This window comes from Leucopleurus acutus (assembly GCF_964270905.1).
Source record: "Leucopleurus acutus genome assembly, chromosome: 4".
Taxonomy (NCBI): Eukaryota; Metazoa; Chordata; class Mammalia; order Artiodactyla; family Delphinidae; genus Leucopleurus; species Leucopleurus acutus.
Window position 1 is genome coordinate 110,858,008 of NC_139146.1, and position 17,299 is coordinate 110,875,306.

At 43.4% G+C, this 17,299-nt stretch overlaps 1 protein-coding gene across 1 annotated transcript in view; it reads right to left on the minus strand.

The window, feature by feature from the left end:
• Nucleotides 1-816: 816 nt before the first annotated feature.
• PPEF2 (protein phosphatase with EF-hand domain 2) overlaps nucleotides 817-17,299 on the minus strand; it is a gene marked incomplete at its 3' end in the record, with an annotated part of 50,916 nt that continues 34,433 nt past the window's right edge. Inside the window, 8 exon segments of the mRNA XM_082838163.1 lie at nucleotides 817-915; nucleotides 919-1,118; nucleotides 3,679-3,766; nucleotides 4,713-4,876; nucleotides 5,806-5,912; nucleotides 8,999-9,141; nucleotides 10,271-10,456; nucleotides 11,446-11,832. Coding sequence (XP_082694289.1) covers nucleotides 817-915; nucleotides 919-1,118; nucleotides 3,679-3,766; nucleotides 4,713-4,876; nucleotides 5,806-5,912; nucleotides 8,999-9,141; nucleotides 10,271-10,456; nucleotides 11,446-11,832 — 1,374 coding nt within the window.

Consider the following 17,299-nt stretch of genomic DNA (forward strand, 5'->3'; position numbering starts at 1 on the left):
TTCATCGATCAGTTCCAGTAGGTTTTGTGTGGAGTCTTTAGGGTTTTCTCTATATGGTATCATGTCATCTGCATATGATGACAATTTTACCTATTCCCTGCCAATTTGGATACCTTTTATTTCTTTTCTGATTGCTTTGGCTATGACTTCCAATACTATGTTGAATAGAAGTGTTGAGAGTGGGCATCCTTGTCTCGTTCCAGATATTCACGGTAAGTCTTTCAGCCGTTCACCATTGAGTATTATATTGGCTGTGGGTTTGTCATAAATAGCTTTTATTATGTTGAGATATGTTCCTTCTATACCCATTTTGGTAAGAGTTTTTATCATGAATGAATGTTGAATTTTGTCAGATGCTTCTTCTGTATGTATTGAGATGATTATGTGGTTTTTGTCTTTTCTTTTGTTGATGTGGTGTATCACACTGATTTGCGTATGTTGAACCAAACTTGTGAACTTGGGATGAATCCCACTTGGTCGTGGTGTATGATCTTGTTTACGCGTTGCTGGATTCAGTTTGATAATTTTTTTTGATAATTTTTGCATCTATATTCATCAAAGATATCGGCCTGTAATTTTCTTTTTTGGTGGTATCTTTGTCTGGTTTTGGTATCAGGATGATGGTGGCTTCGTAGCATGTTCATAGCTCCTCTGGAATCTTTTGGAAGAGTTTGAGAAGGATTGGTAAAAGTTCTTCATATGTTTGGTAGAATTCACCTGAATACACAGGTGATTCTGATGCATACTGGTAGGCAAATTCTCAGCATAAAGTTCCACAAAGCTATGGAGAATAAGGGAGATATTCCCACAATGAGCTCAGCATTGCTTACAAGGCACCTTGGACGATGGGGACCAGACTGGCCTTAGTGTATTATCTGGGCTGCTGCAGTCTCTGTTATTAGTGTTTGTGGCTTGTCAGCAATCTGATGTGTAACCCTTTGAGCAGGATTGCTCCACAAGGCGGAAGGCCTCCAGGAACTCATTGATGTCAATGTGGCCATCTTTGTTGAAGTCAATGCTCCGGGCAAGGTCACAGATGCAGTCGTCTGTGACATCAATGTTCATATGAGAGCTGAACAGCTTCCAAGTCTGCCTGAACTCGTCCAGTGAAATGAACCCTTACCAGAGAAAGCAAGTCACTTTAGTGAGTCAGTCTAGTTTTCAGTGCTCATTTCCTCTGACATTCTTGCAAGGATACCTGCTTCCTACTGGTAAACAAAGGCACCCAAGGCCTAGTAGCCACTTTAAACTCCCAAGAGGATAGCACTGAACCACTTAATCAGTGGTTCTGAGTGGGAAGCAATAGTGTTCCTCTCCTTATAGGGACATTTAGAAATGTTTTGAGACATTTTTGATTGTCATGACTGGGGTGGGGGTAGGGTGTTACTGCATCTAGTAGGTAAAGGCCAGGGATGTTACTAAACACCCTAAAATGTACAGGATGGGCACCAAAACAAAGAATTACTCAAGCCAAGATGTAAGTAATGCCACTGCTGAGAAACCCTGCATTAAATCATCCTAAACATACGCTAATTTAATCTGCTCGTAAAAAGGTTTTGGACCTATACATCTATGGTCAGTTGAATTTTTTTTTTCTTTTTTTGGGCTGCACCACGTTGCTGCGGGACCTTAGTTCCCTAGCCAGGGATCAAATCCGTGCCCTCCTCAGTGAAAGCATGGAGTTCTAACCACTGGACAGCCAGGGAATTCCCTCAGTTGACTATTTACAAGGGTTCCAAGACCATTCAACAGGTGAAGGATAATTTTTTTCAACAGATGGTAGGGGACAACTGGATATCCACATGCAAAAAATGAAGCTAGACCCCTACCTTGCACTGCAAACAAAAATTAACTCAAAATGGATCAAAGACCCAACTGTAAGAGCTAAACTCTTGGATGAATACATAGGTGTTAAGTCCTTATGATCTTCAGTTACTAGTTTTTCTTAGATATGACACCAAAAACACAAAAAATAAGAGAAAAAATAAATTGGACTTTTTAATTAAAAACTTTTGTGCATCAGAAAACACTACCAAAAAAGTGAAGAGATAACCCATAAAATCAGAGAAAATATTTGCAAATCATATATCTGATAATGGCCTAATATCCAGAATATACAAAGAACTCTTACAACTCAACAATAAAAAGAAAACCCAATTAAAAGATGGGCAAAGGATTTGAATAGACATTTCTTCAAAGGAGATATACAAAGTTCCAATAAGCACATGAAAAGATGCTCAATATTATTAGTTATTAAGGACATTCAAATCAAAACCATAATGAGATATTTCACACCCAGTAGGATGGCTGTAAAAAAAAATTTTTTTTAATGGAGGATAACAAGTGTTGGTGAGAATGTGGAGAAATTGGAACCCTCTTACAATGTCAGTAGGAGTGTAAAATGGTATAGCCACTGTGAAAAAACAGTTTGACAGTTCCCCCAAAAGTGAAACATCGTTTTACCATATGGTCCAGCAATTGCACTCCTGGGAATACATCCAAGAGAACTGAAAACATATGTTCACACACAAAGTTGTATATGAATGTTCATAACAACATTATTCATAAGAGCCAAAAAGTGGAAAAAATCCAAATGTCTATCAACTGATGAACGGATAAACAAAATGTGATATATCCATACAATGGAATATTATCCAGCTATAAACAGAAATAAACTGATACATGCTACAACATGGGTGAACCTTGAAAACATGCTAAATGAAAGAAGCCAGACACCAAAGGCCATGTATCATATGCGTCTATTTATATGAAATGTCCATAATAAGCAAATTCAGAGAGACAGAAAGCAGATTAATGGTTGCCAGGGACTGGTGGAGAAGGAACAGGGGATGGGGAGTGACTGCTAATCAGTATAGGTTTCTTTTTAGGGTGACGAAAACGTTCCAAACTTAGATAGCGATAATAGTTATACAAGCTTGTGAATATACTAAAAGAGCACAGAACTGCACATTATAAATGGGTAAATTATATGGTATGTGAATTGTATCTCAAAAAAAGTAATAACATTTGCACATTATAAATGGGTAAATTATATGGTATGTGAATTGTATCTCAAAAAAAGTAATAATATTTGCACATTATAAATGGGTAAATTATATGGTATGTGAATTGTATCTCAAAAAAATTAATAATATTTGCACGTTATAAATGGGTAAATTATATGGTATGTGAATTGTATCTCAAAAAAATTAATAATATTTGAAAAGGCCTTTGGAACAATGAGGAAACAGGTGAGGGTATACAGGACCTCCCTGGACATTTTTTTGCAACTCCTTGTGAATCTATAATTATTTAAAAATTTAAAATTTTGAAAAATAATACTTTGGGAGTAAGATTGCAAAAGGCTTTCTGTTCTAGACACTCTTCATTCCTTTGTGGCTACTTTGATAGAAGGGATAAGGGATATCATAACTATTATAATTCTTCCTATAAGAATTTCTCATTCAGTTTGTTTTCATTCTTCTCTGCCCAACCCCTTCTGTAGGGACAGCTCATGTTGCTCAAATACTATCCTAGTTTCTGCCCATTTATAAGCACTGCCACTAATTGTGCTCCAAAAGCGCTTGAGTAGAAAGGTAAATAATCAGGGAGGAGACTAAAAGGTGGGAGGTAAAATACTTGCTGTGTCAGAAGTGGCAGGATAACGAGCGCCTTTACCTGAATGATCACTGTCTATGATCCTAAAAATGGTCTCCAGGTTGGATCGGTTTCGATACAGTGCTTCCAGCAAACTTGATTGTATATTCTGCAAGAAAAAACTCATTTTTCTTCTATCTTTTATGTGTAGGCTTCTCCTAATAGATAATTAACACACAAGCAACCCTGACAATAAGACTCTTGAAAGAACCTGAAGATGTTTTATGATCCCTCCACTCCAGCCCCCTTCAGCCTACTAAATAATCTGATGGTTTAAGAAGTACCTAGTCCATGATGAAAATGTTCTAAAATTGACCATGGTGATGGTTGCACATATCTGCAAATCTATTAAAAACCATTGAACACTTTAAATGGGTGAACTGCATGATATATGAATTATATTGCAATAAACCTGTTTTTTTAAAAAGTACATAGCCCAAGGCCTCACGTACATTACACATAAGCATTTACCGAACAAATACAGGGTTTTTTTTTTTTTTGTACGCGGGCCTCTCACTGCTGTGGCCTCTCCCGCTGCGGAGCACAGGCTCCGGATGCGCAGGCTCAGTGGCCATGGCTCATGGGCCCAGCTGCTCTGCGGCATGTGGGATCTTCCCGGACCGGGGCACGAACCCGTGTCCCCTGCATCGGCAGGTGGACTCTCAACCACTGCGCCACCCGGGAAGCCCACAAATACCTTTTTAAATAGGGGAAGCAGTGTCATGTCAAGGAAATCAGTCAGACCTGGGTTTGAGTTCTAGTTCTATAACTTAGAAACTCTATTATCCTAGGCAGGTTATCTAAGCCTTGTGACCAGTGTTCTCTTGGGTATGTTGGTGCTGATTATACCTACCTCTTGGAGGTGGCTTTGAGGATAAACTGAGGCAATATGTGTAGGTCACCTAACACAAAGTCTGAGACATAGAAACTCAACGAATAGTTGCTTCCATTCATCTTCCCTTTGGGGTTCTCAATATTTGGTTATGATTCAAAGTTATCCATAAGGGGCTTTACGGTCCACAGTATGCCTTCATCCACCATGTTCACACCCTTACCTCATGGCTGAATTGTTCTTTGGCCAAGTTTTTCAGCCAGGACTTGTATTCCAGCTTGTTATCTGTCAAGCTGCTCACCAGCTGTGGCCTCAGCATCCGCCATGGCAGTCCTAGATGCAACACAGACTCCACGGCTGCTGCCCAGTCACTCGGGGTGATTAGACCTATAGGAAAGAGCTAACTTGTTGACTCATCACCTACAAATCTTTTATCCGGACATTCTTCTTACTATCAGTAGATAATAGAAGGAATGAGTACTGTCACTGTTTTTCTTGGTTATGGTAGAGTTGGCTGGAAAGTAGGTTGCCAGATAAAATACAGGATGCCCAGTAGATCTGATTTTCAGACAGACTATAAGTATGTCCCAAATATTGCATGGGACATACCTATATTTAAAAACTATTTGTTGTCTATAATTCAAACGTAATTAGCCATTCTGTTTTTATTTGCCAAATCTATTTGACAATACTACTGGAAGTCACACAAGACTTGTAAATAATATCATAAAACACTATATATATATGTATATATATATATACACACACACACACAATACATAGACACACACACATGTATACATAGCATTGGTTATTTCTATGTGTACGAAAAGATAGTGCTATGATTTTATGTCTGTTAGTGCTATTTTTTAATAGGGCTACATGTAGTCAATGTCCATTAGACATTCCACTGAGTTGAGAAAAGACAAACTTTCCAGCTTGGATAATAGAACGACGAACAGACAAGCACACACTTAACAGTGAGAAACCAAATCATTGATCTTTTGTTAGTCTTGGACCCACTCTGGTAACCTGTCCCCCTGTTTCTTTTTGCTTAGTTCTGGCCTTGTCACCCTTCCCTGGACTCCATTTCTTTTCACCAGCTTTGTTTATATTTAGCTAAGTTCACATTCTTCTAAAAGCTTAGAATTTATGAATTTAGGAACGATAACTAGGATGTTAAGTTGAATAAGGGAGGACGTCTTCAGAAAGGTCTTCTGGTCATTTAAACAAATATTTATTTGCTAATTACCTGAAACAGAGAGTGTTTTGGCCAGCTGCCCTCCTCTATGAATATTTCACTTGATTAGTCTTACCAGTCTTATCTTTATCATGCTTCTTAAATTCAACAAGAAGATCTGAGGAATGGGCAAATAACTTTTCACGTAGGGCTCTCAGAGCTGACTCCCCAACTCTGCTAATCCTGGGACAGGAGATGAAAAGGAACATTTTAAAACATTAGTATAGAATAAATAGTCTTGGATTTTTACTAAGTTTCTCCTCTCTCTTTCTTAATGTCTCAACCTTCAAAGAGCTCGTCTCTTTTTTCTCCCCAATGCTCTCCTGCTTTGCCCTGCTGTGCACAGAAAGGATCTGTCTGGGGGAGGCTGCTGTCCTTCCCAGTGTAGGACAGTGGTTAGAGCAGAAGTTCTAGAGAAACACCACCTTTGTGGTAAAGTTATCTAATTATACTGTACCTCATTTTCTCCATCTGCAAAATAGTGACAAAAATGGTACCTAACTCACAGGATTATTGTGAAGATTAAATAAGTAAATTCATGTAAAGCACTTAGAAGAAAGCCCGGCACATAGAAAGCACTCATCAAATGGTATCTGTTATCATAATCATATGCGTTCCTTGTAATTTATTATTACATTAAACAGTCACAGGGCAGGATTTATGAATAACAAAGTATCACTAAGTTAGTTTTCTTATGCTTCCTGGCTCAACAGAGTAATGCTGGGCATGGTACTTGGCATAAAATGTGTTCAATAAATATCTGTAGTTGAATAAACAAGAATATAAAAAGAGATAAAAGGTAAATACGTACTTTGTCCTATGTCATTGAGGAAGCAGCCATTCTATAAATGATGACCAGATAACCTATCTTTTCAAGTGCTAAAAGTAAGAAAAAGGCCAAAACACAAACCCAAAAACCCCATTTTAATCATGTTTGATGAAAGTCTTCCTTGAAATTTAAGGTACTTAGCATAATGGTCTCCATAAACCCTCAGAAAAGTATGAGCTGCCTAAACTTCATCTCAGATTTCACAGGTATGTGAGCGTATGCGCTTTTTCTGGTGAGTTTGTTGTCTCATCAGAGGCTAAAAGAAGTATGGGACCCCCTAAAAGTTTAAGAACCACTGGTTTGAAAAGCATTTAAACTATTTCTGGTAAACTATGCTCATTGATGGTTATCATGCAGGGATGGAGTATAGCAATGGCCTTGAGAGCTGCCCGGATGCACAAGGCTCTCTGTCCCTACGTCAAGCAGCGCATATTGAGCTCTGCATGGATCATCTGATTAATCCTCCAAAACCCGCTGAGGTAGGTACAACTATTATGCCTGTTACAGTGTAAGTAACTAGCCCGAGGTCCCATAGCTAGTAAGGGGTAGGGCCAGAAATCAATCTTGACAAGTGGACTCCAGGCTGGCTAAACTATTATCATGAGACATGGGTTTAAACCAAAAATAAATGGATTCTGAATGAGGGTTCCTCTAGGAAAAACACTTGATCTTGGGTTGATGGACACTGAGACATCCATTATGGTTGTCAGAGACATTTTCCTCTTTACTTCTTAGTTCTCTATTGTGGTCCAGATAGTTGGAATTGTTAGACAATTGACTTCTGCGTAAATTAGGGGATGTTGTACTTGCTTTAATGCAATCAGTGAATATTTTTAAAAGGTGAGTGTTCTTTAATTATGGTATTAAAACATGTTATTTATAGGGTTCCCCACAGTGATTCCTTTTGCGGTGGGAACATCTAAATCACATGGAATCATGGTATTCCAGGTTCCTGAGGCCCAACCCTGGAGATTCTAATTTGGGAGGGATGGGATGAGGCGCCAATAAATGATTTTTTATAAAGCTCCAGAGATGATTCTGTAGCATAGTAGGTTTCACTATCCTTTGGTGAGCTTAAATTTTCACATAATACTTCTTTTTGAGTGATGCTGGCTCTGATTGTGTAAAACTTGAGTGTTTAGTAACTCTTGAGTATTTAATAACTCGAGTGATTTAAAATAATGCACTTTTATGGCACTCATACAAGGTAGATGTTAAATATTCCTGTATTCTTTTCCCACTAGATTTATGCTGACTTAAAAAAAATTACATTATTTAGCTTTAAAAAAATTTTATTTATTTTTGGCTGTGTTGGGTCTTTGTTGCTGCGCACGGACTTTCTCTAGTTGCAGCGAGTGGGGGCCACTCTTCGTCGCGGTGCGCGGGCTTCTCATTGCGGTGGCTTCTCTTGTTGCGGAGCACGGGCTCTAGGCGCGCAGGCTTCAGCAGTTGTGGTGCGTGGGCTCAGTAGTTGTGGCGCACGGGCTTAGTTGCGCCGTGGCATGTGGGATCTTCCCAGACCAGGGATTGAACCCGTGTCCCCTGCATTGGCAGGTGGATTCTTAACCACTGTGCTGCCGGGGAAGTCCCTATGCTGACTTTGTTTTGATTTCTAATTTAGTTTGGCTGATAATTAAAGAAGCTTGTTCAGCAGCACTGCAACTGTATCTTTCAGCAGCTTATATACTCCGGGGCCAGCTTCTCAGTGGGCAACAGCACTGTAGAGTTGTTAAGTATGTGGGTTCTGAAATAAGACTGTCTGGGTCAAGGCTTACTTTCACCACTTACTAGCTGTGTGGCCAAAGGCCACTGATTTAACCTCTGTTCCTTAATGATCTCATCTATAAAACTGAAATTAGTAATGCTGTGTATTTTATAAGCTCATTGTGAAACAATATATAAATTCTTTACAATAACACTTAGTGTATAGTAAGCTCTCAACTAAGATTAGAACTCAGAATCATCTCAACAGAAAGCATTTAAGTAATATTATATGCTCTCTTCCCAGGAAGAAAGGAGCATTGTTAACAAATGTGTGCACTGAAATCCATCTGCTAAGCCCCTAGATAGTGAAAGAACCTTTGTCTGTGGTTGACCAGGTAACATAAACGCTTTAAGGATGAAAGAAAAAGGAAGAGTGACCCTGGAAAGATTTAGTGGCCTGGTATATGGATTTCACCCAAGACATACCCACGGAGAATAATTTCTGCAGGAAGCAAATTTGTCCCTTCCATTAATGATGGGTAGGTGGGGATTTTAGAGTATATGGAGGAGAAAGAAGAGGCCCTGTTGTAATGTCTATTCCAGGTCCTACTGCTGACACAGCTAAATTTTGAACTCTGACTTAGAATTTGGATAAATGTAATGACATTTGCACTTCAAAGTTTCCACAAACACTGTAATTCTGTCTTTCTGAAAATCATTCATTGAAAAGTCTTGCCTTTGCCTCATGGTAAGCGTGTGGGTTGCCTTGTTAGCTTGAAACTGCACAATGTGCGGGGTCAAGGCCGGCCCTAGTTTGACATAGGCTCCTCTGTTACTGCCAACTTCGTAGTAGTTGGAGGCAGAAAAGATGGTTAACACCTAAATGAAAAAACAGGAAAGAGACGAGCATTCAGGTTCACTGAAGAACTCTTCACCCTCAACCCTACAGGGCTCAACCCAATTTCAGGGGTGGCTGTTCCTTCTTGATCTCGTCTATGTTTTTTTTTGTTTCGTTTTATTATTTTTTTATCATCAATGCTAGTAGGGCAGGAGTTATGACTCAAGTAATAAAAATTTGAATTCTGATAGGACGTCCACAACATGTTTTCTTCACATTTTTATCCCAATCAAAAAGAGCAGGGGTCATAGAAAACACTTCATTTGGTTCGACTCAGAGGCAACCTAGGTCTGATTAACTGGGATGCCCATTACAACTAGCAGGCAGATCCGTTATTAAAGGTGGTGGGAGGCCTCACAGCAGAGTTTCCTTTGGAGTGTTGGGCCTGCTGAGATGTTCTGTGAAAAAAATTTCCATTGTCAAGACAATGGGAAATGCTAGACACTGTTATCTCTTCTTGGAGATTTACAATGAATAGAGGAAATTAAAGGCTCTCAGAAGTCCTGCAGTAAAGAAACTTCTACACCTGTTTAACATTCCTGTTAAACATTTCTTACATTAGTTGATGTCAAACTGTTTTCCTCAGCGTGGAAACCTGTAATTCTCCTGTAGAGTTGGTATTTCTGGGCATTAGGCTAAGCAAACATTGTAGGATTTGGAGATGCCCAAAGATTTAGACAGGATGTTAATTATGCTCCTGAGGAGACAAACAATCCTGAATGCCTGCCTGGGGCTCAGTGCAGAGATCCTGTTACCCTATAGCGTAGTTTGAGACCTGTGACAGTAAGCAATGTGACAAAGAATAGAGATGTGGCTGGGAAAACACTGGGCCATATTTCCATCCATGAAATGGGACCATATCTGCCCCTCACTTTCCTCTCAGGATATTGGTAGGTGGTGGCCTCAATCAAACTTGGGGTTTTGAAGAGGCTACAAAAGTCAAGGATAAATGACTGTAAAGGACCTAGTTACTTTGGGCAAGTGGATAGCAAGTGGATAACAACTGCAAGGCACAGCTGATAGTGAAGAGCTGAGAGCCTTAGCTCATCCATGTCCTGGAAGGGCAAAATGGACCGGACCACTCTTGCGCGATGGCAGAGGCCCGCCCACCTTGCGGCTGTGGCAGAACTCGTAGCCCTCGGGTTTGCACTCGTGCGAGCGGATCAGGAATTGCAGATTGTATTTCTGTAGCAACCGTTCTGTCACGTTAGGCCCAAAATAACAGCCACCTCCTCGAATGGTGTTGGCCTTGCAGCCCTCCTGAGCCATGGGGTCACTCCACAGTATATCCACCACCTAGAGAGAAAAGGCATATTTTGCAAAAGGAGAGACTTGCATTTTAAAGTTTCAGTTCTAAGTTGATGTTGAGGTCCAGATCGATAACTCAGGGAGAATGTAACCCAGACTCACCATCTCTCTCTTGGAGGTTTGTAGCCTCAGAGTCCCCTGCGATTCCTCCTCTTTCTCACCACCCTCCATCCAATCCATCAGCAATTCTGAATTCTCTCCTTTTCCTTATTGAATGAGGCATAAGACGCTGCCATTTTTCGTGGGTCGAAAATGGTTGAACACCAATGAGTTCAGGTAGTCCTATTAGCACTACTACACAAGATCACCAGCAGCAGAATCTCCCACCTGGATTACAGGTCTCCCTGCCAAGGTCTTGGCCTGGGGAAGTAGCCCCCATTTGGCTGCCAGAGTCATCTATTTCGGCAAGCACTGTGCGCGCCTACTCAATGTCCGTTCTCCTCCTTCCTAGCTAACAGAACTCTTCCTGGGGTATTTGGCATGGCAACGTGCCTGGCTAAGTACTTGCTTTCGCACTCTCCCTTGCAGCTAGGGGTGGCCATGGGATGCAGTGCTGAAGATGTTGGAAAAGCCTTTAGTTGCCTGAAAACGGAAGACAGAAGCAGCCGATGCAGCCCTTCTGGCCTTGAGCCACAGCAGCCAACTGATAGATGTCAGATATATATAAAATAGCATCCCATAAATTGTGGCTGACCTTCTCAGCCCAGGGATGCTAGGTCACTAAACCAAGTTCACCCAGACGATACAGCCCACCTACTACATCTTCCCATCCTTTATAAAACTCCAAAGTATGAGTCATTAGGCAAATACCAATATCCTTCTGGGGTGTTCTAACCCCAGGGAGGGAGAGAAACAGGGGCGAAAAAAAACCCCACTCTGAATTTACATGCAAGGAGGAGATTCGTTCGGTTTTTCTGAAATCCTTGCTCCTTCCCGAAGGCAGCCAAACTGCAGAGAGCAGCGCCGGCCACACCCACCTGCCTCCACTCCTCCTGAGTGGGCTCCCGCCGCCCCTCAGCTTCCGGGTCCGCTTCGGATGCCGAGGGCAAGGGTTCCTCCTTCTCCTTGATCTCTGGGAAGCCCGCTTGCTGCCGACACCTCTCCAGCTCCAGGTCCACGGAGTGCCGCCCCCAATGGGAGAGCTCCTTGGGGTCCAGGGGGACCCCGCAGGGGACGCTGGAGGAGCGCCCGGCCCTGTGGGCCTTCTGGGTGCTGGGGCAGAGGGGCGAGGTGGGGAGAGAGTGGCTTTGGGGGAGGAACCACGGGGAGGGTGTCCCGGCAGAGCTCGTCTGGTTGGCTTTTCCCTTCTCCTCCGCCTGTTTCTTATGCTCCTTTCTCGTTTTGCACCTCATGGTGGAAACAATCTAAAAATGTCCAGAGAAGATAACAGATGCTTCAGTGAAACGGTTGGTGCCTCTCACTGTTGTGGCCTCTCCCGTTGCGGAGCACAGGCTCCGGACGCACAGGCTCAGCGGCCATGGCTCACGGGCCCAGCCGCTCCGCGGCATGTGGGATCTTCCCGGACCGGGGCACGAACCCGCGTCCCCTGCATCGGCAGGCGGACTCCCAACCGCTGCGCCACCAGGGAAGCCCCGGTTGGTCCTTTTTGAGCAGCACTTTGGCATCAAGTCAGTGCTCCCCACATTGGGCTCCATGGATTGTCCCGGCAGTGACAAGGTCAGCAGAGAACTAGGAGTAAGCCTTTAGAAGCTTTTATGGCAATTTGATACGGCTGTCATTCAAGCACGTGAGCACTGGGCTTATATTTTTTGTTTGTATTTCAGTTTTCTAGTCATTCACATTTATTGTATTTTACAAAAGTATCGATCTGTGACAAACTATACATTTATGAAACCTGGTCCTCCACCACAGATCATTGGAAAATGCTAACCTAGGTCATTGTTTCTAGGAACCTAGTGATTTTTAGACAAGGATGGGAAAGGGCACCTCTCAGGAAGGAGAGCCCTTATCGACTTTCGTGTTGTTCCACAGACGCAAAAACAAAGGAGAAGAAATGCAGCCTATGGCTGAGAAATGTTGGAATGGGAAAAACTTGATGCTTACTGTGGGAGAGACAGCACTTACTGGCAGTTTACAGGAAGTGCTATCTTGTCTGCTGAGGAAGGACAAGGGAGGGGAAGGGAGGACCTGTTTTCAGCCTGGACCTAATCGGGAAGATACTCTTCTTGCCTAAGGGACTGAGTGTGGTCCCTCTCACTGCCTCAGAGTCATTATGGTACTGGGACCAAGCCAACAATGTAGAGGATACGAGCAGGAAGAATTCTTGATCATGAGAAAGAGAGGGCTCAGGCCACAGAGCAGAGCTGGGGCATCCAGCCAAAGGGAGAGAGCAGCCATTCCCGGGATGCCTGCGTGCCACCGTGAAGACTGGGGGCCACAATGTTCCACAAGGACATCAAGATAAAGGTCTGGTTCACAAGAGGAATTCTGTGCAAGTGTGTAATCAAGGAGCAAGAACTTTCTGCAAATAGGTCTAAGGGCTGATGTACAAGAAAGCCACGTCCTGGTGTAGGCTGACTGTGGGCGGGAACAAAGACGGACACTCAGAGTGGCTCGGCGGTAACTGACTGACGTTTGAAGAGGGATCCAGATGGAAGAGAACAGAACAGAGGTTCTCCTCTAACGTTGGACAAGCGCTAATTACTTCCTAGGCAGTTCCAGCCCTGGGCGTAGAGAGGGAAAGTTCACAAAATGTGAGTGGACTCATAACCACCTCCTTCTCTCCTCAACTGTCTTCTTGCCAACTCACAGCCGAGGGCCAGTCCATCAGTCCCGCCCTTACGATCCTCAGGTAACTTTATAAGGATGTTATCTGCTTCAAGAGGCATCCCTAGGACTTCCCTGGTGGCGCAGTGGTTAAGAATCCACCTGCCAATGCGGGGGACACGGGTTCAATCCCTCGCCCGGAAAGATCCCACATGCCGCGGAGCAACTAAGCCTGTGCGCCACAACTACTGAGCCTGCGCTCTAGAGCCCGTGAGCCACAACTACTGAGCCTGCGCGCCTAGAGCCCGTGCTCTGCAACAAGAGAAGTCACGACAATGAGAAGACCGTGCACCACAATGAAGAGTAGCCCCCGCTCGCCGCAACTAGAGAAAGTTCCCGCACGCAATTAAGACCCAACGCAGCCAAAAATAAATAAATAAAATAAATAAATTTATTTTAGAAAGAGGCACCCCTAACTTTTATTCTTAAGGGGAATAATAGTTTTAATATGTATTGAGCCTTTTCCAAATAGGTGCTATCTTTGGCCCTTTATAGGAATTCACTGATTAGCCCTCACCTCCCTGGGAGACAGCATCCTTATGGTACAGGTGAGAAAATTGAGGCACAGAGATACTAAGACTGCACCAGGACTGAATCCAGATATCTGAATTCAGAGCCCCAGCTTCTCCAATTTTCTGAAACTGTGGGTAATCATTAGTTAAATCCATTCCACCTATAATCTGCCTTCACTAATCAAGGTTGTTTTAATTGTTGCTACAGAAGACTTGAGTGTCCTCCAAGCAGTACACAGCCTAAATAAGACGCTTGCCTGAGTTGTTTTCTAGGAACTTGGAATCAGCTGCGTCTAGTTTGAGCTGAGCTGATTAAGACTGGAGGGGACCACTGACCCTTCAACTAGGCATGCACTAGGGTATTATTAGTGCCCTTTTGAAGGTGGAGAGGCCTGTGTAGCCTGGTTACACCCGCCCAGAACCATGATGACTGCACCTTTTTCTAATCACCTTTCCCCACACTCCTCACACCTCAGATGCCCTGCTGCTTTCTCCTGTAAATCCATTGAGCACCTTGCCTTCAGGGAGGCAGATTTGAGATTTGTTCTCCCTCTCCTCACTTGGCTGCCTTGTCAATAAACCCTCTCTTTGCTGTAAACCTCAGTGTCTCAGCATTTTGGCTGCTATGCTAGGGCAAAAGGAACCTAGCTTGGGAACAAATATGGCAAGCCAGCCAGGAGGTAAGTCCAGACGGACCTTTTGGCTGTGGCTGGTTGGCCCCTCGCAGTATTGAGAGCCTGTGGGTGAGTCCAAGCAGCTCCCTTGCCCGTTTTTTCCAGGGACCATCCTCTGGGTTTCCCTGGTGAGGTGCTGCTGACCTTCAGTGCTCAGTTTTGCAGCAAGGAGACAGTTTTGGGGATTTGGGGTTGGAAGACGTCTTTGGGTGAGTAACCTTGTTAAAGAAATGCACCTGTGCCTAGACTGTTTGGCAGTTCTGACCTCCATACCTGGGTTAAAGGCCCGGGGCTCTGGTTTTTGGTTTTGTTTTGGTCTTGTTTTGTCCATGTCCACCTATGGCTGATTGTCTTAAGTGGCTAAGGATTGGCAATTGGGGATTCAACTTCTTGGTGACTGTAGCAAGGACCCTTGGAAAAATTCCACTGCTGTGACCACCTGGAAGCAAAGCCTCTTCAAAAGGGGAAACATTAATTCAGTTCCCCCTTGCAGCCCTCTAGGCAACATTCTCCAAATCTGGGAGACTTTCAGTTATAAGTTCATAGAAAAGGTTTTTTGTTTTTATGGGGGTTTTTTTGGTGACACTGCATGGCCACAATATCCTTAAGACCCTGGAACAAAACGGTCTGAGTGGATCCTTAAATTACAATTTTGCAACTAGATTTTGTAAATGGGAAGAAAAATAAGGTGAAATAATTTATGTATGGTCTTTTATGTTATTGTATCAGAATATTGATATGTTATTGTAAGATTATGGTCCAACAGGAAGGGAAGACAAAGAAACCTGTTTTGCTTGATTCTAATGAAAAGGAAGATGACTTGCTATTAATTCAGTCGAATGCCGCTTCGACGGCTCCTCCCCCACCCTTATATGACGGTGCTGCTGTTCTTTCATTGCCAGCGCCTGAGTCACAGACTCAGGTTCGTCCCCACCCCTACCTCCCCACCCCCGTTAGATCCAGAAATAGGAACGGTCTTCCCCTCTCATACGGCGTACTGATCAGGGTACTCAGTTTGGCCAGGGAGCTACCCAAGCTCAGGTGGGGCAATATCTGTTAAGGTAAGTCCCGGTTGTGGGTGTGAATGCTGAGACCGGGCAGCCAATGGGACTGATCTGGGTCCACTCCCCCTTTTCAGCTTTAGATGTATTTAATCAGAAAAGTATGCCAACTTTAGAGAGATGACCCAAAGGGAATGGAAAATCTTTTTTCATCGATGTTTGCAACTCACAGCCCAACCTGGGCAGATGTTCAAAATGTGTTAAATACCTTCCTCATTTCAGAAGAACTAGACAACTAGAATGGTGCTGGATAAAGCTAGGGAGGAGGCATATTGGCTTCATACTGAAACCCCTGGCAACCGGGTACGGGCTGCAGCATGCGTAGCTGTACCAACAGTGGATCCTAATTGGGAAGTGAATGCTGGGGATAGGCCAAAACTTGAACGTTACTGAGATTTCATTCTTCATTGCGAAGAGCAATGAAGAGCAACTTTTATTGGCCAGAGCACCCCCAATATACAGAAGAAACTGCAAAAGGTGGAAGGGGCTTTAGGGATGCCTATGTCTCAACTTGTTGAAATTGCCTTTTTTTAATGGCAGAGACCAGGTTCGGGAGAAAAGGGAACAACAGAGACGGAAACGACAGTCCATTCTGCTGGCGGCTGCCTTAACACAGGCAAGAGCTGGATCAATTCAAGGACCCACACAAGGGACTCAGCGAAAGTTAGGCGGCCCCAAGCTTCCACTCGAATGGAGCACCCCATAGTGGGACCCCTCCAGTGACACTGGAAAAGAGTGTCCCATCCTAAATAAGACTCTTGAAGAAGGTAAACGACAAGTGGCACACCAGATGCCCGAACTGGGAATGAGTGACCAAGAATGATGGGGCCCAGGGTTTCCTTTAAATCCTGTCAAAATCCATCAATATCTCTCCTACAGAGTCCCCAGTGATGATGAGGGTGGGAAATCAACTTTCAGGTTTTCTGACCAGTTTGGGGCCACTCACTTGGTTTTTAAATACCCAGCTTTCTAAACTTGCTTCTGAGATTGTGTTTTAGTAACTGGGGTGTCTGGAGAAATCTTGAAAGAGTCTTTTCTCCTGCTGCTAGACTGCCAGATGGGGAAAACCCATCTGAAGTATAGCTTTCTATACATGCCTGAATACCCCATTCCCCTTCTGGGATGAGATTTACCAACTAAATTTACTGCCAAGGTTACCTTTGCACCTGGACGAATGGGTATTAAAGTATCACCAGAACAGGCTTGCGCACTGCAGGCTTTATTGCTCTGACCTTAAAGAGGACAGCTAGCAACGATTCTGGATGAGATGCTGCAGGAAGTGAGTCTGCAGAGTGAGGTATGGGCAGATGGGAGGCCAGGGAGAGCAACGATGGCTAAGCCTAGACAGGTTAGACTTCACCCTGGGGCAAAAATTCCAAACTTAAAGCAGTAATGGTTAAAGGAGCAGGCAAAGTGTGGAATGCAACCCCTGTTACTGGCCCTCCTTGAACATGCTTTAATACGCCCATGCCGTCACCTTATAATACTCCAATTTTATTGGTCCAGAAACCAGGCACAGATGAATATCGGGTTGTGCACAACTTCAGAGCAATTAATCAAATTGTAGAAGATATTCATCCAGTAGTCCCTAAGCCATATATTCTGCTCACTACTTTGTCCGGGGATTTTTGTTGGTTTACTGCATTAGAGTTGAAGGAGTCCCTTTTTTCTGTATACCCATGAGTTTTGTTTTGTTTTTTTTTTTTGCGGTACGTGGGCCTCCCACCGTCGTGGCCTCTCCCGTTGCGGAGCACAGGATCCGGACGCGCAGGCTCAGCGGCCATGGCTCACGGGCCC